General features: G+C 44.7%; 1 protein-coding gene across 2 annotated transcripts; it reads right to left on the bottom strand.

Annotated features, from left to right (window-relative positions):
• Window positions 1–25,998, bottom strand: CDC42 (cell division cycle 42). 2 transcript variants are annotated; one of them, XM_084495317.1, is made up of 6 exons: window positions 25,871–25,997; window positions 14,481–14,622; window positions 9,820–9,892; window positions 7,501–7,610; window positions 7,191–7,388; window positions 1–1,423 (listed from the first exon to the last, which is right to left on the bottom strand). In XM_084495317.1, the coding sequence occupies exons 2-6, from the start codon at window positions 14,583–14,585 to the stop codon at window positions 1,334–1,336; spliced, it is 576 nt and encodes a 191-aa protein (XP_084351443.1). In that variant the 5' UTR covers window positions 14,586–14,622; window positions 25,871–25,997; the 3' UTR covers window positions 1–1,333. The 2 variants fall into 2 exon arrangements, with proteins under 2 accessions (XP_084351443.1, XP_084351444.1); XM_084495318.1 differs by lacking the exon at window positions 1–1,423 and adding an exon at window positions 2,062–2,911 and having other exon boundaries at window positions 25,871–25,998.
• Window positions 25,999–26,578: the final 580 nt, after the last annotated feature.

A 26,578-nucleotide genomic window follows, 5' to 3' on the forward strand; every position in this document is an offset into this window, starting at 1 on the left:
TCGTGAAGATATTTTATGTTTAATACATCTGAAAAGAATGCATATACAAAGAACTTAGACATGAAAAAGCAATGGTTCAATACTAATGAGTTGACAAGAAATTGGAGTTTGGGAAGATGGAGAAGATTCCCTAAGTCTTAAAAGAAAAAAAAAAATTGCAAGCCAAAGTGTGTTTTTTGGTAAAATCCTTAATAACACTGCAGTCTACACGAAGATCCTGCACACAATCCTTATAGGACTGTAGCCCATCTTGCAGGTTCAATGTTACTTACAAACAAAATGCAGAAAAAGGGGATTCCCTTAACTGGTCCCTACATGGTGCCACACTGAACACTAGAAAACCCTCCAAGAGCCCTCCTTGCAGTTCCTTCCTACTGACACAGGTCTGTATTTCCACCCCTCCTTGAGGGATGCTGGCCCACCCAGCACAAGATGCACCACCAAGACCAGCTCCGAAACTTGTTTTAATGCAGAATGGGTCCTTTCAATGTCTAAACAGCAGTGTATACGCTGGTCATTTTAAGCATTTCTCAAATAATTAAGGACTGGCAGAAGATGGACTTGTTAAAAGCCAACTGAGTTAGTGTGGCATGTTTAAAAATGTGCTGTTATTTCTTCATCTTGTGACAAAAAGTTTACGAAGAGACTGGCAAGCTAATTTCAAGTCTGATGGTGCATCCAGAGAAAAGGATTCTTCTATTCCTAAGACTTTATAATTTAGAGGATAGGGTAGAAATTTACGACCTGCAGAGTAGAAAGCCAGGAGGAGAAATACAAGGCAAATTCAGAGGAGATGCAAGTGCATTTTCTACATTCCTCCTTAGATGAGCACCAGCTTGGGACATCTTACTTTCCTGTATTTGTCTGTAGTATGAAAGTCTGCTGACACACAGGCTGCTGGCTGACTGCAGAACAGCCCTAGGAGTTCTTGAAACCAGAACCAAGTCTTGCCAGACTGATATAAGGGACAAGACTTCAATAAAACAGCCTAGAATTAGTCTGTTACAGAAAAAAAGTCATCACAAGCATTGCTGGATTTTAAACAAAAAAATTAGAAACAAGTAAACAAAATAAAAAACTAGTATTGATCAGTGTTTTCCGATACTACATAATTACTCAAAATTAACTAGTTTAACTGAATTGAGGGGACACCGGGGAATAAACACTAACATTCTCATCTCACACAGGGATCGTGTGGGGGAGATGGGAGTGCAGGGCATTTGTCATTATTGCAAAAACAAAATTTTAAAATTTGTATCTTTAGTTTGATTTAAACATTGCTTTTAGTATGACATCAAACACCAGCTTTGCAGAAGGGGCTTTGGAGGGACGTTCATAGCAGCACACACCTGCGAGTCTTCTTCGGCTCCGGAGGCTCCAGGGCAGCCAATATCGCCTCATCAAATACATTCTTTAGGCCTTTCTGAAAAGGGGCAAAGAGAGAAAGGGGCAGTCTCATTTTTGAGTTCACATAAACAAAACCAGAGAGAGCCAAGTGGCAGACAGACCCTGCTAGCAAGTGGTTGAGGTTTGCCATCTGGACCTCCCAGAGCCTCCTCTGCTCATCCAGGGGCTGCCCAAGCAGCGCAGCTGCGGTTAGCAGGTCCTCAGCAGAGCATCTGCTTTGCTGAGCAGGAACAAAGTCCTTTGAGAATGGACCAGTATACTCCACAAGAAGCAAACATGTACTGAAGTCATATACCCAATGCGGATTTTATGGTTAGTTGGCTAGTAACACATTTCACATGCTAATGACAAAGCAGAAAGTGCTGCATTCGAATGAAGAGCTTGGTCCGGAACACACTGAGCATAGCAGTGCAGACACCCGTGTGTCAGGAGAGAGAAGAGACAAGGCAAGCATGCAACAATCAATTGCTCCAGTACACGCTGTGGTCAGGCCTCTGGCCCCACGCACCCCATGGTTAAGAAGCAGCCAGGTGGAGCCCAGAAGCTGTGCATGGTATCGGAGAAGTCAAAATGGGAGGAGTACAAAGCAGATACATTGCATAAGGGTTAAACTGAAGCCAGGAAGTGCAAATCAGAATAAAGTTTCATCACTCCTTTATACAAACAACCGCAATTTTTAATTTCAAAATTTAAAGAAACTACAATTGACGTTTTCTCCTTAAAACAATAAAAATCAGAAGCGTAAGAATAAGAAGCAGCTTTACATCTTACAGTAACAGGCTTTAAGGATCTATTACTGAAATGTTCTACCATGTTAGTGAAAGCAAGAAGTTTAACAGTTCATAAAGCAGCAGCAAATACATTGATATTTCCTTCCCAAGGACTTACAAATACTCCACTACAGCACGGACAGCCAAAGCAATAGCAACAGAAAAACATCTCACTGCACAAAGGAGAACCAGAAAATCCTTCACATTACAGCGTAACTTGCAGATCACCGTTTCATGTACTTTTGTCATGCAAATACATTTAACAAGAGTCACAAGTAGAAATTGAAAATACGCATCGCTTCTTCCAGCTGGATTCAGGAAGATCAGACATGTCTTACTCTGTCAATCTTTCTTTAAAATAATGATGTAATCAGATCCTTTCCCCCAACAGCCTGAATTATAAAGCTACCCACATCTGGCAACCCAAGCAGTAGAGAGTTAAGCGAGTCCAGTTCACATTCCACAGTCACGATGTTTTACTAAAGATCTTAAGTATGGTTTTCAGTCCAAGAGCTAATACAGAGGTTGCTCTAAAATGGTAAGCAGACACAACGGCTTTCAATAAAGGTGGTTTTATTCGTTTTTAACCAGGTTTCTACAGTAGTGGGACAGAGGAAGCAGCAGCAAGAGGGGAAGGAGAAAGCTTAGAATATACAGCACTTCCTTTTGGGCTGAGTTTCCGGAGGCTCGAGGGCAGCTAGGATAGCCTCATCAAACACATTCTTCAGACCTCTCTACAAGACAGAGGGGAGGAGAAAAAACAGCAGCCAGGTTAGAGGGTTAGAGAAAAACAAGCAGATACAAAGAGCATTCAGGACAGAGCAGACTGAATTCACAGAGGCAGTAAAAATATTTACTTGGCAAAAAACAAATTAGGTCCCAGGCAGAAATCTCATTTAGATGACCAGGAAGTCAGACAAACAGGCAAAACATGTGACAGGCCATCAAGTTCGACAAAATGAACACCCAAAAGGGCAGAGGAACAAACATAGCAGCAATTGGCAGAGACAAACAGGGAAGGAGCTGCACAAGGAGCAGTGGCTACCCCTGTACTGTACATTCAGTAAACTGTAGTGAATATAAACTTAGTGAGATTAGAGGGGAACAAACATGTTGGAGAGCAGCTTGCCCCAACACAGAGGCCCAAAGGGTTGCCCAAACACCTCCTTTTGTAGTCACCCACTGTGGGTGACCCACTGCACATAAGATGCAGGGACTCGCTGCTCCTATCTACTAGGACAGCAGCCAGTCCGGAGCAAAGGCTCCAAATAATTCTGCTCTGTGAATTCAGTCTCTGAATAACTGAAGATTTCCAAAGAGCTGGGAAAACAGTCTGGGACTGAAGCAGTACCTCTCTAATAAGCCATCATCACCTTCAGACACTGGCTACTGGTCATGTAAGAAGTGATGCAGTACCTTACCTAACACTGCTATGCTGACACTAGGAGCCAGCTACAGGAACGATGCATTTCAGTTATTCAGTTAGTTACCATGGGAAGTATAACCACTCAAGTCCAGGAAGACAGACACAGTGTTAGGACTGGAATAACAGAGATCCAACACCACACCAGGAGTCACATAGCTGCCAGAAGCCTGCGGGGATTACACCAGAGCACAAAGCACGCCTTGCATTTGCTGGAAGCACAACAGAAACACCAAAGCACACGGCCACCCCCACATAGCTCTGCCAAGCTACAGGTGAACACCAGAGGTGAAACCTGGCTTACTTTGGGCTAACTGGACTCGCCTAAATCTACTGTCATGAGCACAACCTTCATAAATTCAGAACTGCTTTACACCAGCCAAAGAACAGAAAAGTTTAAGTTGCTTTCTGCAAGTAACTTAATTTCTGCAAAATTAAGATTTCTTTTTTAAAAGGAAGATCATTCAAATGTAACAGATTTCTCCCTCACAGGTTAAACTAGACATATATATCTTTTAGCAAGTCTTTTACTGAAGCACACGCATGGGAGATCTAAGACAATTCTATCTGGAAGCATTTAAGTCCATCAAATTACATGCAAGATTATACTTGAAAGTACGTAAGCTGTCTAAGGAAGTCATCATGTACAATAGTTCCACACATTCTCTCCAGCCTTTTTTTTTTTTTAAAGCATTGCAACCCATACTGATTAAAAACCTATAGAGTTCAAATAAATAATGCCTAAATTGAGTATGAAAGTAGATTTCCTTTCTCCGTAAGATTAAGGCTGTCATATAGACTCAATTGTAAGATGTTAAAAAGAACTCAGAGGAATAGTCAAGAAAAATAGGCTTCCTTAATTCTACTACTCATGGGTTCCTTCATTTTCCTAGCCCACAAAAATGGGGATCGATGAAGTGGAGAAAAATCAGGGGCAAAGTTGTTGTGAAAGTAAGACTAGAATCAGAAGTCCAGATGACAGAAGAATAACCCCATGAAGGGAGCAGTGTCTGACACCACAGCACACAGCCTTGGTGCTCTGGTTCAAGTAACACTGGTTCCTGGGCTAGACTGGGAAGCCAGCTGAACTCAGGCTCCCCTTATTCACAGAGGGTTTAAGACACTTTATAAATCTGGCTGTGTCAAAATCATCAACTATGTTCAAGTCCAACATCAGGAAAAAAATAAGGAACCAAATTCAAAATGTTCCTGTGTGTCAGGTACTGGCACTGAGCTACAGAAAGTTACTCAGACTTGTATCAAATATACCAAGCAACAATCAGTCATTTTATTTGTAAGCTGTTTGTCAGTCATCCTTCCCTAAAACAGAACATTATCTACCTTTACAGTAGTATTTGGGTATTATTTTGTAGATGTAATTGAAGAAACTGAAACAGATCTACTTCACCGCATTCATCACAAAAAGGGATTCTACACCTATAAGAAAATAAGGGAATAAAACTCACTCCTCACCATTACACATTCAAACTCAAGAAGGTAAAAGATACCGTCTCTATAAAAAACACTCAAACTCAGCCTCTTACAGCTCACCTACTACTTTCAGAAATGACTCTTCCCCATAGGCAAACAAAACCTTCCTTCCAGAAAAACACATACTCCAGCTCTACAATGTTATGATTATTTGCTATTGCGGTGCCAAAGTCATTTGCGAGGTAGTGGGAAGGCCGAAGACTACCTAGGCTGCTGAGGTGAACTGTGTAGATGGATGCTAAGGGAAAGACTGGAACTACCCAGCTGAGTCTAGCTTCAGTTGAAACCAACTGCTACAACTCTGCCTTGCAGGCAGGAAAACCACCCTCCTGGCTAGGACGGCCAGCCACCTTCTGTGTTCAGCAAGCTGCCAGCTAGATCACTGCTTGAAACTTCAAACATCCCTTTGCAGAGAACCTATGTTTCTGCTTGGCAGCTATTGCCAACAGACTGAGGAAGAGATGTTTTGTGGTGAAGGTCAAAAAATGAAGTAGAAGAGAACAGAGCAGAAGCAGACTGACTAGTCTTTCAGGTGAGAAGGCTTCTGAACCCTCCTACCAGGTTATTCTCTCTCTGAAACCACTGTCGGGTGTACAATTGCTAGTACTCCGCAAGAAATTCAGGCTGAACTTCCCAGCATAGAAAGCTGTTCCCTGCAACTGATGCAGTTAGTTTATCTGGAAATAAAAAGAACAAAATGGCTTCCATGCCATTTGAGCAGATCAAACAAGGCCAGCCTAAAGCTACAGAAGAATGCATCTCCCTGACTTAAGACAAAAATCCTAGTACCCATTTAACCAGTGAGTAGGTTCTACAGCCTAGTTAGCAGCAGCGTTCAAGCTGTGCAACAGACACCAGCTAAAACGGTATTTGAGGACTAAACAGCTATAGGAGAATTACGGTTCAAGCACCAATAGCCCTCCGTTTCCACGTGGGCACTAAGGAGGCACAGCCAAGGCTACCTTTTGCTTAGAGATTCCCAGGATGAACTATAGTATGCCTTACCACAACACATCCAGTACCAGTGTCCTGCTAAATTCCCTCAAAAGCCTCTTCTCAGCAATCACTCAGGCAAAGCTTTGTTACAAAAAGTCTCAGGAACCCAAACAAAAGAGCCACCATGCAATCTGGGCAAAAGGTGCAAGACACACTGAACTTCAGGCTTCATAAAGTTCAGCAATAAAGCTTTGTGCTCAAGATACTATAGATCAATACACAAAAAAAAAGTAGAAGAGCAAGACTTGATACTGTGCACCTTTAGTTCCATGCACATCAGGTAGGGACAAATTCATATTTAATGCGCTGTGAAGAGTTGAAATAAATTCTGCAAAAGTAGGCACAAGATTAAGTTTTGGAGGCATCCAAAGACAGCATTCCAGCTAGCCAGTCAATGGTTACTTCCCACCCCAGTATTCCTGACTTAAAGGAAAAGAACTGTTGAGTTTCCTGGCCTCAAGTAAGCAGTTTTAGTTGTTTTTAGACTCGTTTTCACAAGTTAGTTCATAGCACCACCATGTTGACATCTTAAGAACTATTTGATAGTTATTTTCTGTTTCAATAGAACCTTCATCTTAAGGCAGATAAAGGAAATGTACATCACCACAGACTAGATGGTGAGAAGAAAAAGGAAGCTCTCACAGGAAGAGAGAGAAGATTTCACAGCTAGGAAGGCTTCTATTCTTAGAAGAGAACTTACTTTGCTGAGATATAAACCACTCATCTGAGAAGTGTTATTTTGTTTTTGCCTGCTCTCTTCAGTAGTGAACTGCATTCTGTGTTCTAACCCACTCGTTGCCCATAACAAGCCCTCTAAGTTTTTGAGGGCTATTTTGCTCCAACACAAAAGCAAACTAAGCAAGCAAACCCTCCTCCATCTCCCCTCTACACTATGCCGAATCTTTACAGGCTGATTTGCTTGTACCACTGCCAGCTCCTCATGCCTGAGAACAACAGGACAGAGAAAGCTACCGTGCCAACAGCAGAAAGAGCTCACATCCTTTCACATTCATACTGAACTGTTCTTCCCCTGTAACTGAAAAAAAAAAAAAAAAAAAGTATGGAATACAAACAAGCAGAAACAGTCAAAGACCAACTCTTACCTGCGTAAGTGCAGAGCATTCAACATATTTAACAGCCTTCAGGTCCCGGGCCAGTTTTTCAGCCGTCTCTGGAGTTATGGGCTTCTGCTTGTTCTTGGCAAGTTTCTCAATTGTTGAGGGATCATCTCTTAGATCAATTTGGGTCCCAACAAGCAGGAAAGGAGTCTTTGGACAATGGTGAGTAATCTCAGGTACCCACTAAGGAGAGAAGATTTTTAAGTATTTGTTACTGACTACCTAGATTAATTCCCTTAGGTATTTCTAAAATCACTGCACCAGCTCTTCGCTTTCTAGACAGAGGGAAACAAACCTTTTCTTTCACATTTTCAAATGAAGAAGGAGACACCACTGAAAAACAGACCAGAAATACATCTGTCTGCGGATAGCTGAGAGGTCGTAATCTATCATAATCTTCCTGACCTAGAAGAGGAGAAAATTAACAGCATTAGAGGCAGACATTAAAGTATCACCCTTTACAGGTTGCTAGAATACATATTGCAGCACAAAAGCATTATTGTGAGTAATCCTAACTCTTAAGCAAATACACATGCCCTGAATCCAAACATTAAGGAGCCTAGTTTTCAAATACAGAATACAGTCAGTTGCTACGTAATAACAAGCTGCTTAAAGTCACAGGAGAACATGGAAGTCAGGAGTATGCTCTAACAAATTGAGATCCAGTAGCCACAGACTGCAGAATGCTTTCCTCAGTTACAACAAAGACTTTTATAGAAGTCTTCTGCACCTGTTCTATCCATTAAATGGATTTTGCAATGTATTTTGCCATCAAATTTCATTAACATGCACAAACAGTTTTGTTCAGCAGTTCCCAACTGATACTTGCAAACATCTAGTAAAGTGTCCTTTGAGCAGTAAAACAATGCTGCTGTTATGGGAATAATCAGGCTGTCCAGCAGCATTCCCCCAAAAACACATCGAAGTCCCAGTGCAGGCTGTGTTTCAAAGGAAGCCAGGCTTTCTTTTGTGTCAGACAGCAGGCAGTCCTTAGAGTGCACCATTAGCACTGACTCACTAGCTCACCTCTGGGCAAGTTTGTTTTTATACCTGCCCAATTCCGATTTTTTAGAAAGCAAAGCAAACCTCACACTTAAGGAGCTGCTGTATGAAGTGGCAACCAGTTAAGAAACTTGTTCAAAAGACCTCAGATTACAACTACTGGTCTCTTGGCCACGGAGGACAAAGACCTCCGAGACTTGGAAGTAGCTGATTCAACACCTGGGACATCTCAGTGCGAGATGACCTACAGTTTGAAGACAGATGCCTAAAAAAGCTTGTTAAAGCTATGGTGCTTGGCTGGACACAGATGAACTAAGCACTGACCAAAACACTTCGCTGCAATTAGCAGTGTACTCCAAAAAGCTGTCTTCATGGTAGAAAAACAAATATTTTATTGTAAAAGTCATTAGCATGGATTTCATCCTTAATTATTTATTTATTTTTAAGTTCTGTGACTTGTGATAGCTACTGTTTAGCAAAAAGATGGGTGACTCCTGAAGTGCCAAGCCTTCCATTCCAGAAGCCTGACTCCAAAAGGAAAGCCGTTATATCCACAAGCTCATCAAGTCACTTATATGCACTCAGCCATTTGGTAAGCCTGCAGGACTACTAGATGGGTCACTGCACTCAGGGGCTGACAGCATGAATGTGTACTTCTGCACAAGCTCTGGTTTCCAAAGGCCTGAGCCATGAGAACCTCAGTAGTACAACAGGCAGCAGGACTAAAACACAGCTCTTACTGGTACCAGTGAACAGCTCCAAAACTAAGCAGGTACCAGACCCCTGAGTATTGTAAGAATACAGTAGACCAGGGTAAAAACAGCTGGAAAGAGCCACATTAAGTTCTACCAAGTCAATTTTAGGTAACAAGTTACTAACTAAGGTCTCCTGAAGAATCATACATTGAATAATTCAGATGCTGCTGTACTGATCTGGTGTTATTATGGGGTGGGGACTGGGTAATTAACAATTTAACCAGTTTCTAACCTGTCCCATTAAGTTTTCCATGCTATATAATAAACATAGGTAGTAGTTTAATCACTGTACATTTCTCCAGTCAGAAACGGAAATATAATCTAGTAAATATGAAGAATTGTGCAGATTTGCAATTTTAAAAAGCACGTATAGGGCTTATGAAGCCCCATACAACATCCAGATTTCATCCACCTTATGGCACCAAAGACAAGCCACATGGGCATCTAAGAGGTTCCACTGCTTGTCATCCTCTCTCGACATTTGGCAAAAAATAGGCTATTTACTAAACAAACAACAAAAAAAAAAAATCACACACAGTCCGTGTATTTTCTTCAGTTTTCTTCTTTACTTCTGTTTAAATAAGACAAAACCTCTTATCCACCAGGTAATCCCTAAATTAGAGGTAAAAGTTTGAAACTTGTTATGTACTGTCACGAAATAGAACAGCTCTACAAGAAGGTTGGTTGGTTTGTTTAATGAACTCAATTTAGCAACTCCCAAAAGCTCAGGAAAGTAGAATAAAGATTTTTCCCTTTTATTAAAAAAAAAAAAAAAAAAAAAAAAAAGTATGTCTTCATGTTCAACATCATAACTAAAAGTTGAGGTGTTACAATGATGCAAACACTTGATTTCTCACCTGCAGTATCAAATAGGCCTAGGGTGTAAGGCTCTCCTCCAATCATCACTGTTACAGCATAGTTATCAAAAACCTGTTAAGAAAGCATATTAAGAGGTTGTGAATAAGCCATCATCCTACTCACCTTGCCAGACGACCTCCAGTTTGTGTAACAGTCATCTAAGCAGGACAACAGAATCCATCAGGCTTACTATGCTGCTATTAACAGGACAATTCAATTTGGAACGGGGATGCAAGAGTTGTTTCCACGAGGTACCTAAAGCAAAGGCACACTAGATACACCACTGAGTGTAACTGGGTAAAAGCCACTGAACAACATACCTCTAACAGCTCTTGCCTGTAATTGAGGTTTCCCACATTGCCACAGAAATTTCAACCTTCACACTTACACCCAATAACACATGTCCCCACTAAGACAGAAGTGATGACCTTCAGTCTTGCCTTACTTACATCCTTCAGGACAGAGCTATGGGATTACTACTCATAGGACTGCAGTCCTCTGAAGTTCATCTTTCTGAACATCAAGGGAACACAATTCAGACCCCATCTTTTCAGCAGAAATTTATCCTCCAACTTTGGAGGAAAGCATCCCCAGTAATGCAGCCAGTCAAAATCAATATGTGCCAAATTCACATCCCTAATCTAAATGTAGAATCCAGCTCTGGAAGATCAAGTCATGGTGTCTCTGTGCAGCAGCCAGCACAACAGTCCTGTCCACAAGAGGAGCCATGCTACACAGGTCAAATGCTAACCCTGCACCAGAAATGGTTGACCAAGTAACTTGTTTACAACACTGCTGATCATGAGGACCTATCCAAAGCTTTTTCATTCAAAACCTGCATACTCATTAAGGAGTCTGCTGTCTGAGGTCAGCATCCATAGACCAAAGACCACTGCATCTTCAAAACCACGACAGACTATTTCAGAAGTTACGACCACTGAGAACCATTCCCACTGAAACAAAAGCTGCCTCTGCATTCTGCAAGATTACTCAGAGACGGTTGAGATCCGAGTAAGGAATGGCAACAGGCTACACTTCAGCACAAACCTGAAGGCTCAGAAGCTCTCACAGGTGACAAACTGCAGCATTAATTTAAAGCAGGTCACACTCAACTTGAAAGCTTTTCATGGAAGTGAGAGAAGGAAGAACATGGAGAAATGAGCTGTCACATGCTCTTATAATAAAGGCTTAAGAGTCCAGGTCCTTGAAAAACTCCCACTAAATTCTGAGGCTAAGACCCGCAAGACAGCACTTCAAATGTGAACTTTCAAGAGCTCATCAGATCAGTCTCCTTTCCAGACAGTTGTCCTGGTTAAAGCAATACCTGACACCACACTCATTTTTTCAAACTGGCACAACTCACTGTGACTGAGAAGCTGTATGCAGGAAGCTGCATGTCCCCAGCTGAAAGCCCACCTTCCAGACTACTTTGGATAAGCTTTCAAGATGTTAAGTACTGTACTACATTTCAACACACAGGTCCATTATCCGCAGCCCAATCCCTTCCAGACTAACAACCCAGAAAGCATCCGGTTACAAGCAAGACCTTCAGCCTGGAGGAGGGCAGCGGGCATTTCACTGGGCATATGCAACATATGACGACCACTGCTCCAAGACTGAGAAATACAGCTCAGGATGAAAACTCTCCTGCTAGGTACAGACCAGGAGACTGGTATGCCCCCATCAAAGGTCAGAACATTTCTTCTTCTTCTTCGAGACCTCAGCAGGCAGTCAGAAGTTTAACCCCCCAGAGATGCTCAACCAGGACTGCTGCTTGACTCTGTTCCTCTACTATCCCCTTATTTTGCCCATCGAACAGCAAGTTTAAAATACTATTTGGAGCTGCCCATTTTTAGGAGCATTAACATTTGGTTTGTTTTTATGTTCCCTGTTTGTTTTTAAAGGTACAGTCACTATTGAAAAGGTCTGGGGTTCAGCACTAAGAAGAGACCAAGGTTATGAGGCTAGCCTTCAAACAAACCTGGAAGCTACAGACCCAGCACAACCCACAATTTTATTTTCAGTTGAGCCAAACAAGCTAAAACCCAGAGTAGCCATTAGCCAGACAAAAAGTTTCAATTCCTGCCAGCACAAGGCAGCCCTTTACCGCAGAAAGCCTGAACTTTTGTGGTACAGGGCTCACACCTGCCCTACCATTCCCCAGACAAGCTTCTTGCTACCTTTTCTGAAAATAGGAATGAAAACCATGCATGGACCTCAGCACCAGCATGAAATTCATCTCCCACCAGGAAACACCCTCAAGAAAGAGACAGAACCGCAAAGCAAGTAAACTTATCTAGCAGTCTGAACTGTTACAAACATCAGCATTTTGCTCCTATTATTGTTCATAAGTACCACTAAGCACAGTGACCACATGTGGTTTATCTCAGCACCTCCTGTATTCAGTATTGCATAAGCAGAAGGACTCAGCCGAAAGCAGGCTGACTTCTTCATTACAGCACTCCACATACCATGAGACACACTCAACAAAGGGTGCCTGCTATCTTCTTCTCTCAGACACCTCACAGTAGTGTGCAGCAGGATTTGCTGTTAGATCAGCAGTATAACTGCAGCAGGACTCCCAGTGCTGGTTGGCTCACTGGCCTCGAGCCACCGCCCATATTTACCATGCTCCAGAGCAAAACTTTATCTCCAGGTTTTCCTGCTTAACCATTTCTGTTACACAGTCTGACTTTATTCTAGGGTCTTTCTTACATGTCTCCTTCTTCAGCCACAAACATTCCACGGACATTTGGGTTTGCTCTCAGCTTGCTTTCATTTGGGAACAATGCTGTTATATTTCTTTTCCTGTTTATCACTAGAAGCAGGAGCCTGAATATCAGAGGTTACTTACCAGTTTCCAGAGTTTGAAATAAGCAGGGTTAGAAATAAGACTGTGATATTCCCAGAACAATGTGTTTCTTGAGCCATGAGGTTCAGAGGTAAATAGTATTTCAGAAGCATTGGACAGCTTTAAAATGGACCCAAATTAAGCCTTAGCACACCTTGAAAACACTTCTCTGGCAAGTAACTTAATTTCTTGGAGTAACTTTTCCACATAGTTTCTTACCAGGGATTTATAGACAGTACTACCATCTGCAGGACAGCAAATTTAAAGAGTATATTTTGAAGCCTCATGAGTTTAAGATTAAAACTTTTCAACATAATTAAGGGTAATTTCACTAGGGATAAGTATAGAAGCTGTTGGCTGCCTGCCCAAACTCACTCATCACTTTCATTTTGTCATGACCATAAAGACTAGCTTAAATAGGGCAAGCAGAATTCCATAGGTTCAGTATGCAACATGGCTGTCCTAGAAGCACCACAACAAGATACTCAGCACCACTCAGAAAAGCTAGAGAATGGTGAAGCGCCCCCACTAGCTCATAACAAGAGGATCTCCATGACAGGCTGAACTTAGGTCTCCATGCCCACAACACAACCCTCAGGTTGGTCACTGCATCCAAGCTGAATACACTTAGGTTTGGGGTACTTCAAGCTTCCTCTTCAGCTCCAGATCTACAACTAAAACAAAAGGAATATCAAACCCATGAAAGTCCATCCCATTCTAGGAAACCTCAAATTTAGCAAGCTGAAGATCTTCAGAGAGTGTAGAAAGACAACAGCTAAAAAAAAGAGGCATGGAAGCTCACTGCAACTTCTCTTCCACAAAGACAGGATTTTTTTTTTTTTTTTTAAACTAGCTGCTATTTTGAAAGAGGCATCAGGAAGGAGCTACCCAGTAACTCAGAGGAGTTATCTACTCTTTTAAGTTGCTTTACAATAGCAGAAAAGATCATTTACCCCCAAAAAAACCTGAACTATCTCACTGTCAGCATGCCAATCTTGCATATCCAATATTAAGAGCAGCATCACTTCCCTGTTAGAAAAATAACACATGTGCCTCAGCCAAACTGCTCTAAACTTGATTTTTAGATAAGCCAAAGGATTCAATCTCAGAAATCTGACCCTGTAATACTCAGAGGTTACTGAAGCGTGTTACATGGAGATAGAAATAGCAAAGGACTACACAAAGTTAAGTATCTGGATGTACAACTGGAATGACATTATGCAGTCTAGATGCAAACATGACTTCAGCCAAACGTGAGAGAAATAACTAGACATGCTCTGTAGTTCACCGCATGACCTATGGACCTCTCAGAGTTGCAAAGCAAAAAAAATCAGCATCAGTAACAGTAATCAGAAACAGTAACTGTGGTCACTGGCTGTTCTAGCAGCATGAAGCACTAGTTTCCCTAAAAGTGAAGGCCTAAAAATGAAGGTACAGCTACAACTGAGCTCAGCAAGCTGGATAGCAAGAGTTCCTGCTGCTCACTCCCCACTTAACAGTTCCAGCAACTGCAAGTGATCTTATTCACAGAGCCCAGCTGATGGCCACCAAAGAGAACCCAGATGCTACAAATAGTCAAAACAGCATACAGACTACATGCATGAAAAGAATCCCAGCACTACCAGGTAATAGCAAAAGTCAGTAGCAGCAGCATACCAAGCTGATCATTACTTTTCCATGTGTTAGTCTCCAACATGCTGTAAGAACAAGCGTTAAGGTGTTCATGCCATAAAGGTTAATTAGGAAGGAAACTCATGCTGCCCAACCCCATCACACCAAAAGAACAACTAGAGCTGTTTCAGCACTCACCGTTGGTACATATTCCGATGGGAATTTATTTGTTGTGTAAGAAATTAAGAGACAGGTTTTACCAACAGCGCCATCGCCCACAACTACACACTTAATCGTCTGCATAGCTCACGTCTGCTATAGTATCAACTCCAACGTAAACCTGAAAGAAAACAAGAGAAGTATTTAGAGGTTTTTCATTCTCACTGTATAGCAGGTTGTCATTGATAAGCTTCAGCCAGAGCCCAAGCTCCCTAACAGGATGCATGGGATCTGAACACAAGACATTCCTAGATGGTGGTTGATACAGTCTCTCCACCATACACGCACCCCAGAGGATTTTCATATATGCAAATTCCTCCATATAGCCAGCCTCCCCACTGCATACAACTGCCAAATACCAGCCAAGATTTTATTTGGCATAGTCACTTCTAATGCTAGGCAGAAGAACCAGGTAAATTACGTCACTCCTGTACACAGTGTGGTTTTTGCTTAGTTACCCAGAGCTGGGAGAAAAAACAATCTTTGCCTTCCCAGAGTGTTTCTAATCCATAAAAATATCCAGCCTTAGATACACTGAAAGGTAGAAGTGTGAGCTTGGGTCTCAATAGCTGCTAAGTAAAACACATCTCACAAGGAAATACAGCAGTATGAGTTTTGAAACTAATTTATGGCATAAAAATAAGCAGGGATAGACAGAAGTAAACATGACATGATTAATCCTCCTCCCCTCCCCCCCCCCCTTTTTTTTTTTTGAAGGTTCAAGTACAATTCTAAAATCTCTGGGTCACGGTTGCTACTTAAGCAAATACTTTGATCCCCACTTGGAAGTGGTGACTGAACTGAGGAACTCAGCAGCACCAGACCCCGAGCAATCTCATTACTCCCTGGACACAAGATCTGGAAGCAGCCAGCTGCTGCAACGCTGCCCCGCCACAGGATTTTATTATTGGAACTAAATCAATATTTACCTTGACACCTCAATCAATATTTGCCTATCAATACTTCTAAACCTTAGCTTGCTGCCTCCAGTGCCAGACAGCTGCCCTTGATTAAGATGTCATTTTAATTAGAAAAATACAAGGCCTTCAGTTATTTCTTTTCCACGTACAGATATGAAATCCTGACACAAGGCTTGCTGGAGTCAAAGTCGCCACCAAGTTTCAAACACTTCCATATTACTGAAGTTTATAGCAGCAAAGATTTGCTAACTGAATTATTCTCAGCCAGGGTGTAGGGGGGGAGCACAGGACAAGATACCCACTACAAGTTGCTAGCCTAAAGCACTGCCACCATTTTGTGGGGCAAGGATGTCGCTGTGGCTCTCATTTCTAGGTAACTGCATAAAAAAAAATTGAGCTGATCCCTACAGAACCACGCTACCAGGACTTTCCTGGAGATCTCCCTTTTCTGAATGACCTGGTAGAGAGAAAAATGTAGTTCCAGATTTTGAGCACTCCGGTCATAGTAAGCAATACAATTGGATACAGCACAGCTTATGTGGGAAGGTAATTGCTAATGACTCAGAACAAACAGCATCAGCAGCTCTTCTTCACATGCTGTAGGGATGCTCCAAGACTGAGCCAGCCATCTTCAAATGAACCATCTCAAAAGATGCCCAGACAAGCATTCAGCAGTGCCAATGCATGGACCAGGTAGCAGGCTTTGAGTTCTTTTCAGCACTAGTAGATCAAGTACAATAAAGCACACCAGATGGGGTTTTCCAGCCATTTCTAGCTTGCTTTTTTCAGTTCCAAGTGGAATCTATTATGCTGCTCACCCAAATTCAAATCTCTGCTCCAGCTGGCCTTGCTTGTCCCAGGCACGGGGACAAGCAGAGGAGCACACCCACCTCCTGGTTACACTGCCAGCTGCTGCCACCCCTTCAGAGGAAGCCACACTCACTTGCCACCCCTCTGGCAGACACCTACCCCTCCGTCCTGCCTTCCTCCCTCCTTCCCGATTCTCCTCCTCTTCTATTCCCCCTGTAATCTGCAGGTTCCTCATCTCCAAGGTAGCCTTTCCATAAGCCCACAGCACACTAACAGAAGAACCCAGCACTCTGAAGCACATCCTGTGCATTGCAACATCCCAACCCAATTAACTACAAATTGCTGCATGTGCACTCGTACAGGAAAAGCTCACGTATGCCTTCATAAAAAAGGGGTGTAACTGATGTTATTCACTAAGCCTCATTGCTCCAGAGGACCTCAGTCAAGCAGTAACAAAGCAACATCTGCATTACAAGGTGCATCAGATCACAACTGCACTGCAGACCCCACGTTTTTCTGCCCTTGGCCACAACCAGGTCCCCACACCAGCTCCAGGTGAGATGATGCTCTGCTCTTACCGGGGGCTCAGGTCAGACCCTTCCTTCCCCTGTGACCGAAAACACAAGCTGGACACGCACCGTGCACGCCGGCAGCAATATGCCTGAAGCTGTCAGGTCAGGCACGTGCATCAATGCAGCCTGTGCAGCACAGGGCATCAGCAGTCCCAGAGGATCTCATAGAGAAGCGCTGCTCGCCCTCACCACGCACCTCCTGCCAGCAGGACAGACCAGGCTGCAAATGCTGCAGCACAAAGCAGGACCTGAACTGCACAGCAGGGGTCTGGATAAGTCAGGGTAGGTTTTCTTAAAGGAAGAAAAGAAGATTTACTCCAAAACACAGAAATTCTAACAGGCTGACTGCTGCTTCTCTACAGAGATTTAATTCACCCCACATTGAAGTGAAAGCCATTCTGCTCTATAGGATTGCTGCCTTCAAGGACCAAATTGCATTCGAGCACATCCATTACGTAAAGGGAATCTTCCCACATTTTGATAAATGGATATATAAATTCACTTCTAAACACTGAAATAAGGTGACCTAAGTTTTAAGCAGATTTAGACTGCTAAGCATAGGCCTCCAAAGTTTTACTGGTGGGAAAGCAGAGTTGTTGAATAAGTCATTTTACTTGGATTAGAAGGCTTTCCGTATTTCCTGGATGAGCTACTTGATGTTCTCCACTTCTAGCAGGTCCACAAAACACAGCTGAAAACAAAGTCATTTTTAGGGAGCTATCTGCTCTGTACTATCTGAGCACCTATTCCTCCATAGGAGGAAAAAAACAAACATTTAGAGACACATACATCAAGTTGTGACATGAAAAGAAATAGTCCAATACGAGATACAACTGGAAAATAACTCTTCCCCAAAGCGAATGCTATGGAAGGGAGAAAAAGTTCCAAGTTTCTGTCTCCTCCCCGCAAAGTGTCTAACAGAAGTAAATCTACTTATAGGACACCCAGCAGGACCAGAAAGCACTCAATTTTCTTTAAAATGTCTGAGGGAATTGAGATAGACTGGAAAGCACCCAGTGTGAGTGCAGGAAGTAGACTGAGCCATGTAGTTGAGCCTTTCAGTCAAGCCCAGAAAAGAAAGCTGAATATAACACAACTTAACTTAGGTCTGCTCAACAAGGCTTTTTTTAAACCTAAATTCATTTAATTTTCCAAACCTCTTTGTATTATAATCTTGAATAATAAAAAAAAAAAATCAGTGCTTCAGTAAAAAATGTTAACTGATCATACTTCTAACATTCATTACATTTTCACCTGTTCAGCATGTGATTTCACAGAACTCAGAAGCATCCCAGAAAAATAGGATCTAGCTTTCTGGAACCTGAGAGTTACAACATCTGGTGGTCTACAAATTCATCACACAGTCCTCCTATTCCAGGACAAGTAGGTCCATTTTTCAGAATTTTGCTGAAAGTTGCAACTGACAAATACAAATGTTAGGATGAACACCTAACCAAAGTGCCCCATGCAATACTGCACTAAGAGGCGTTACACATCCACACCAAGGAAAGCCTGGAACTGCACCCATTCTCAGCACAGGCCTGAACACACACCAGACGACATCTGCCAGACAACAAAAACCTGAAGCAACCCATTGCAGGCTACCACTTACCAGCACAATTGGGAGAAACGCTGGCCCAAAGAGCTGCAGCCCCTCCCATGCGAGCCATTTTCCCATTACAATGGCAAACACACAAAGCAAAGCATTGCTACAGGAGCTGCTTAGTTTTAAAAAACAGCACGTAATTCACAGTAGTTACGATATATTCCAGTTACAATGTGAAGTACTAACTGAAGGGTTAGTGAAATGGTGTCATGCTTCATATAGAAGTGCTCCCTACTACACTATGGAGCACTAACCTTCGCGATCCCACCGTCACTCCTGATGCACAAGTTTCAAGCGACTGAACTGCTCAAGATTCATTTTTTGAGCTACTAATTTCTGTGTTCAGGTTAAAATGTGTACCTTCCTCTAGCCAAAGGAAACCAAGTTGTCAAATCTGTCCACACATCCTGTACTAGCTTCCTGCCGAGCCACGGCAGCACCGCGACTTCCTCTTCACGCAGCACTGCGATTGCTGCCATTTCAGCACATGGCGGCTGAGCCCCGTTCGCTGCAAGCTGGCGATCGAGAACCATTTCACGATGCTCTTTAGCACGCACCATTAACGCGCAAGCCAAGGCTTGAGCAGCCTGTCACAGCTTCAGAGCCTGCTCCGCACTGCAACAAAACAAGCACAGCCATTTCTGGAGACTGAAAAGACCACAAAAACTTTTTTCCAAACAATGGCTTTACAGTAAACAGTGCATCCATCTAACTCCTCTGGGGTCAAAGCAGTCAGAACAACACTATACAGAGGATTTTTATCCACGCCGATCTGTTAAACACTCTCATCCTTCCACACTACCTTTCATTTCATATCTTATAAAAGAAATATTTCTAAATAAAGAATGTGACTGATCTAGGAACAAGTTCTCAAACAAAATCCCATCCATTTCAAGGCACTGCACCCAAAAGCGCTGCCCCTTCACCACCTCCCCTGTCCCCACCAGAGAGCAACACTTTTGCTTTTGAAACCGAGAAGTCTCCCATACCATGTGCACTGCAGTGCCATAATCTGTTAGTAGTATCCCAGCAGTCAGGTTTGCCCCACCAGAGACACCTACCAATATCATGGAGAAAGTTACATGCCTGTATTGCAAAGCCAGCAGAGCAGCAGACACTCCAGCTCCGAGATCCCTGCACACAAACAGCTCTCCAAAGCCCACAAAGCACACAAGCTCAGCTGTCAGCAGGAGGCTGGACCTGTTGGTGACCCCTCTGTTGCCACACATGGCACAAAACACCAGCAGAAGTAGCCCTCTGAGACGGACTCCAAGAATAGCAAACAGACACAGAAGTCAAAACTAGTTTGAGGAGCAGCATTACCATGGGCAGTATTTCCCTCTGCAAGCATACAACAGCCGTTTCCAAAAGTCACCCAAAACGTCTCAAGCCCACCTTCCAGCTTGCTAGGAGTCTTCTTCATGGAGGAGACACCTCACCCCACAAGTATGCTAGCATAGAAGCAGCAGATATCCAACATGATACATGAAATGTAAAAGACACATAAACCACTTAGTGCCCAACATTACCTGCCCACTCGTCTGTAGCACTGACTGCTGCAGGCACACAGCATCCCTTAGATTCAAGTCAGGCTGAGGGCCTGGGGGTTCAATTTCTTAAACAGAGCTTAAAAAAAAAAAGTTGTCAAGCTACAAACAGCACAGCAGTAGCACTCCCCTCAGAGCAAAGGATGAAGTCTAAGGCAAAATCTGCAAAGAGCAGGAGACTTGCTTAAACAGTCTTGTACCAAATCAGTTAAGGGTCTTGAAAAAATATCCTTCTTTTTGAGGATTTTTTGACCTTACAATAAAAATTCAGACACTCCTTTAAATCCTATCTCAAAACGTACACTCTGCAATGTAGAGACATCTCAGCTAGAAACAGCTAACATTCAGTTTATAGAGAAGTTATCTAATTACAAGACATACATCCAAAAAGCTGTTGCTACAAGGTGCTCTCAAGACAACCACAAGACTTCTGGTGAAGACCCATCCTTTGCCATCACCAACAGCCCCAGTCTCAGTGTGCAGCAGAAAAAAATGACAGCAGAAGGGACCCATGGTCCCTACCACCACAAGGGCAGGATGGGCTCTGTGACAGACCTCAGTCTGACGATGGTCTCAGGACCACAAAGGCTGCCCTCAGTACATGAACACCAGCTCAACATAGGGGCGCACCAAGTTCCCAGACACATAGTCAAAGTCTGCCACTTGACAAAACTTGACTATCCCAACATCTACATTGTTTCCAAGCAACTTTTTTTTCTGGACAAGTTACTATGAGTTACCAAAGGAGAAGTCCAAGGTGTTCTTAAAACACAACTGCCCAAGACGAGCTGTTTTATATGCCTAATGCAACTTTTCTAATTAAGCACTGAGCGACAGCTACTTTGCACTACTTCTCAAAAGCTCCTCACAACAAACCAGAGGAGCAGAGATGTGCACATGACAGGAATTAAAGACAGCTGGCTGGGGGAATTTTAAAAACCCAAACCTAAACTACTAGCAGCGTTATACCACCTTTCAAGTTCAACAATTAAAAAAAAAGGCAGTTGGTAGCCACACCATTGCATTTTAGTCCTACGTTTGAAAGAAGAGCTACCCGTGAAGCCCAGTCAAACAGTAAGCATGACTCAATGGGCCCTGTGCTGCTACAGCAGTCCCAGTGATCCTGTGCTGCAAGGCTGACATCTGCTCATGTGCTTCAGTGCTGGCACTGTCAGTTCGTCCTGCTTTGTACCTCAGAGCAAATTACAGCAGATGTAAGCTGACAACAGTAACCTTTCCTTTAACATCAACTCAACAGGAAAAGGCAAGAGTGCAAGATGGCTGCACCGCCAAAACCAGCCAGCAGCACTGGGAAAACCCCGCCCTTATTAAGCACCAAAAAGCATATGTGCTTGCATTAAGTTCTTATTTTTGTCAAGGACATCTTGAGATTTTACTCTTCGCTAACTGCCCCACAGGATGCTGTTTTACTCTACCGTGTAACAAAATCCTGTTCGGTATCCTCATTCTGTGTTAAGCAGTCCTAGCTAAATGACCTCAGGTTCGTGCCACTAAGTTACAAATACGATGCAGAGCAGCCCTGTGCTGCTGTTTGCACTACTGACTTACCACAGCGCACACTCACCTCGATGTTTCCCTGCCAGTGGCAGAGCTGACATTGGCAGAACTGCTATTTTGATGCACATTTGTTCACAGCGGCAGCCACCCTGCATGCACATCAGCATTGCTGTTATGTTTGGGGAGCGGTGCAGGTGCTGGGGCTCCACGCACACAAACTGCCCGGTGTCTGGAGGAAGCAGCACACCGGGGGGCAGCTCAGGCCTATCAGCAACACTGCCAAGGACTGAAGAGATGAAGCTTTAATAGCATTCCAGAAGAGACTTTTAATCAACACTGACCCACCTCGGTGTTTCTATTAAAGCTAATGAAGCAGCTGGCGAACTAAAACAGCTAAAGCCAGAGCTAAAGCAGCAGAGGGTGCCTGGCACCCAGCAGCCGCAGGAGGAAGCAGTGCAGCCCTGCCTCACAGCACAACAGATCTCAGTAGTTGGCACACACAGACACAACACCTCCTGCTCCAGGGCATGGAAGAAGAGGATCCTCCTGAGAGCCCCTCTGCCTAGGCTGAGCAACACAAGCAGTGAAGTCACTGAACTGGAGCCGACTGACGGAACCACAGACAGAGGATGCCCACTGGCATGACACAGCCCAGCACCTCCACAGCCAGGCTTCTCCACTGCAAACAGCTACACAAGCATATGAAGTGGTGGGTGCCTTCCTCCCTTACATCCAAGAACTGCAAGAGTGGTTCCGTTATTTCCTTCCAAAACAGACCACATCGTTGGACAAAACCACAGCACCTTTCAACCCAAGATCTGAGTGGTTCAAGACAGCCCATTACAGGAGGTGCCCGTTGTGGCACCCGAAACCACTGCCACACACACAGCTGACTGCTTCTGAGCCTCCACCAGGCTCACGCCACCACCACTTGAGCTTGGCCCTGACCCTGATTCAGCCCAGTGAAAGCCTCCACCCAGCCATAGTTTGGTCTACGCTTCGAAACCTGCAATCTGACCACGTGCACAGAAGACTCAATACAGACAAATGTGGTATCTGCACACCGCTTCCAAACAGAAAGGCTCAACAGAAGGCCCGGTGCACACAGAAATCGCACAAGAAGCAAGCATTTGTCTTTCTTCCATGAGATGAGAACAGAGTTCAGAATAATTTATGCTGGGAATTATGCCTTACCATTCAAAAGAAATGGTGGTAAATTAGCAACACAACAGCTTAAAAATAGAACAATGCTTCCGAAAAGCTTTTGCACATCTAGCTCATTTTCTCTTTATAAAGCCACTTTAGAGAAGTCAGTAATGCCTCATGAAAAACAGTGACTTTACTGATGAGGAAACGGGTTAAACGGTATTTTGGAGCTTTTAAAACTTCTTTAAAGCAGAAATCATAACCTGAAACTCAAAAGGAAGAGCACAAAGGTCAATTACATGACAACACAGTTGAAACTCTGCTTCCTACATTCGTTATTTTAAGCTTATTGCATACCCAGGACTAAGTAAACTCAATTCTTCCATCCAACATCCATCTAAAGGACCCACCACCAGAACCTGGGAATACCTTGCCTTAATGCACATTCTGTCACTTTTTTGCTTTCTGGTCTCTGATTTTGGCCAGTAACCCAGGTACCACCAGAAAGGTACAAAAGTGGTTACAAGAACTTCCCAAGGCAGCTGCCGCAACAGGGCGTCCACAGATACTCCAGGTTTAAGCCCTAGGAAGTACTGCCACTGCTACCCTTAGCTCATATGGTATAAACTATTTTATACATGGCTTGAAGGAAGCCACCTAATTAACTGATGATAGGATGCAGAAGTATAGCTGCTTTAAATTCCTGTTAAAAGTTCAGTATAAAAGCTAATCTAGTCATACAACAAATAAAATGACATAATATTAAATAATAAAAATAGTTTTTTTTTATACACATTTAGCATAACGGAGTGACAGTAGCCATGGCAGAAGCCTAGAATACACTAAGTGGATAAAGAAAGCTTCTTGCTAGACAGAGCACTAGAACACAATTTCACTTCTATTTACTTTGACAGCAACCTCACCTTCCAGAAAGAGGCGTTCTTTCCTCAGAAGCCAGGCCTCAAGCATGAGGATAACTACATCCCTCTACAACTACTCTTTACAGGCCATCGCTGTAGAAGCTGGGATGGCTGAAATTCATATGATCGAGCATAAAGACAAAGCAAAAGCTGGGCCAAACCCAGAAGGCAGGCAGATGGACTAGCAGGACTGAAGGGTGCAGGAGCACAGACGACTGAAAGCTGCAAGCACTTGTAGTATAAAACAGATAACCAAAACTGCAGTGATGTGTATTCAGTATATTGTACAGGTTTTCAGAAGCCTGAAGCAGTGCTGAAACCTATTATACCAAAACATTGTATCAACTTTGAAGCCTGTAGGGTAACAGATAACTGATGAAAAGATTTTAATTAAATGTCCCAGCTGTCTACGCTCATAAGACTTGGAAATTTTTTTTCAGTACAATTCCATTTTAACTAGAAGGAGCTGTAATATCAGGATTAGCAGCCAGCTGCACACCGCACTCAGCACCAGCCTTGTACACGTTTCCTAGGAAAGTAAGAAAAAGATAGAGGCACGCTCATCTGGGAAATCCCTACAAGTTTCAGATGGCTCCGTTTCTCTTTACAAGTGATCTTTTAGTAGAAGATCTACAGATTTATTCTAGATACTCCAGGGATTTCACAACAGATCTACTTCACAACAAAAACAAACATTTCAAAACTGGCCATCAGTCTTAGGTAAGCAAATAACCCAAACCTGCATATGTAATGAATCAAAAGCATCAGGTACAGGTCATGAATAACCAAGTTCAAAGTACGCAAATCTAACAATTAAAATTTCTGCCTAAAACATGTTAGCAAACTGCAAGCAAGTTTTATCTTGCATTACAGTAGTTTTTATTTCTTGCCAAGACTTAAAAATGCTTTTCCTCCTTATTACTGAGGCACATACGGAGTAAACACTTTGAACAAAGAATGATTTCACAATTAACAATATATTGATTCAAGCCTTATGGTCATCCTTATGACCTGTTTCAGACATATATTTGCCTTCCCCATAATGGGTACAATAACAAAGAGCAGTTTGCAAAGAAGAACAACAGATTTTCCACATATAGTTATCCAAACATGAAGACTTTCTATCTAAAGTTGCTTTTGCAATTGAACCTTTCGCTAACCAAAAGAGGCAATTTAAAGTGCTTTACTGAACTATTCCAATCAGTAACACTTCAAGCTTGACAAAGGCTTTAAATACTCTTCTAAAGAAAGGAAATTTAGGGTATTTCTATTTCACATTTTGAATAAGGACAGTTAGCACCTCTTTTTCTAGGGGAGAGAAAACATTCACAGATGAACAGGAGACAAAGACGATCATAGATGGTCAGACCGAACTACTTTTGACTCCACAGTCGTCACCGGTCTCCTCATTAAGGCCTCGTCTTTACGGCGCTTTGTCGAAGGATGGTAGCAGAGCAGCTCTAGGGGTTGCAGTACCCACCCGGACAGGGCAAAAGCACCATTTTGCAACTCTTTCTTAAGGACGGCTTTCACAACCCTAGCTGTTAGGCTCACAGCCACCTGGCTGCAGAGGGCATCCCCCCGCTGCCACCAGGTCCCATCGGCCTCACGCCTACCACCGCGACAGCTCCACAAGGCGCTGCGGCAGCCCCTTCACCTTACAATCGGGGCTCCAAAACCGAAAGGGAAAAACGCGCCTCAGCAGCGGCCCTCGGTGCACCGCCACCGCCTCCTGCGCTCGCCGACACCGGGAGCGGGCCCCGGGGCAGGGCAGCGGCACGGAGCGCCCCCCGCCGCCCCTCCGGCCCAGGGGGCCGCAGCGGGGCCTCGCACAGCGCCGCGAGCTGGGCGGCGCTCGCCCCCGGAAGGAGCGGGAGGCCCGAGCCCCGCCAGCACCGGCCCCGGCCTCCCCGCAGCCCAGCCGCCGCTCCCCGCCAGGTGCCGAGGCACCGGCATTTTCCCTCCCTTCCCCCCCTCCCCTCCCCCTGCTCCGCTCCCCTCCCGGCGGGGCCCGAGGGGGCCTCCGGGCCCGGCCCTTCCTGCTGCCGCCGCTCCCCAGCGCCGAGGCCCCGCCGCAGCGAGCGGAGGAGGAGGAGGCGGCGGCCGAGCTCCGCCGACCCGGGCACCGCCGCACGCCCCCCCCCCCAGGCGCACCCCTACGGGCAGAGCCCCGGCTGAGGAGGCCCCGCACGCACAGCGCGGCACCGGGAGGGCGGCGCCCGGCCGGCCCCGAGCGCTAACCCCCTCCCGCCCCCCCCCCCCCTCGCGGCGCGGCTCCCCCCGGCCGGGGGCTGCGGGGGGCGGAGGGGCCCGGCCCGTGCCCCGCTCACCTCCGCGTCTCCAACGGGCGTTGGCAGCTCGCTGCGGGGTCTCCTCGGCTCAGGCACAGGGGCACGCCGCCGCTGACGTCATCACGCAGCGGGCTGGGGGGCGGGGCCTCGCCGACTCGGGCGGGGTTTGCGCGGCCGGCGATGACGTCACCCGGCGGGGGGGCCGAGGGCACCGCGGGGCCGCCTCGGCAGGGCCCGGAGCGGCCTCGGGGCTGGGGGCTCCGCGCGCTGGTCCCCGCCCCCTGCCCCCCGCCCAGGCCGCTAGGGCAGTGCCGAGGCGGCCAAATAGCGCTGCCGTCCCGGCAGGGCCTTCGGCGGAGGAGAGCCCGGCCGCCGTCTCCTGTAGGCCGGGTGTCCCCGCCCCGCCAGCCCTCTGAGTGAAAAGCACTGCCCTTCAGGAGCACCCGGAGAAAAGCTCCGGGCCCTGCTAATTTAAGAAGCACGAACCAAAAAGCGGCCTTTCTGACTGTTTAGAGGCATGTTTAGATGCATCGGATCCTTAAAAGCCAGGAAGACCTGCTGGTCTTGTAGCGTGGCTCAGGAAGGCGAAGTGGTAGCAGCAGGAAGCTTGGGGTTAAAAGTCCCTACAACAAACAGCTGAAAACCATCGGGCAGGGCTGAGAAGCCTCCCTGCCCCTCCTCTGATCCTGCCTGCAGTGCCCAGCCCTGGTTCTGTGCCTACTGCAATGGGCAAGATGTACAGACGGG

This window comes from Aythya ferina (genome assembly GCF_964211825.1).
Source record: "Aythya ferina genome assembly, chromosome: 21".
In the NCBI taxonomy this organism is placed as follows: domain Eukaryota; kingdom Metazoa; phylum Chordata; class Aves; order Anseriformes; family Anatidae; genus Aythya; species Aythya ferina.

Bases quoted from the DNA above. Each gene is read 5' to 3' on its own strand.
- CDC42 (XM_084495317.1), bottom strand. From the start codon at position 14,585: ATGCAGACGATTAAGTGTGTAGTTGTGGGCGATGGCGCTGTTGGTAAA. The intron at 9,893-14,480 runs GTGAGTGCTGAA...CTTTCTTAACAG, and splicing joins CATCGGAATATGTACCAACG to GTTTTTGATAACTATGCTGT. The intron at 7,389-7,500 runs GTTTGTTTCCCT...TTCTCTCCTTAG, and splicing joins TTGAAAATGTGAAAGAAAAG to TGGGTACCTGAGATTACTCA.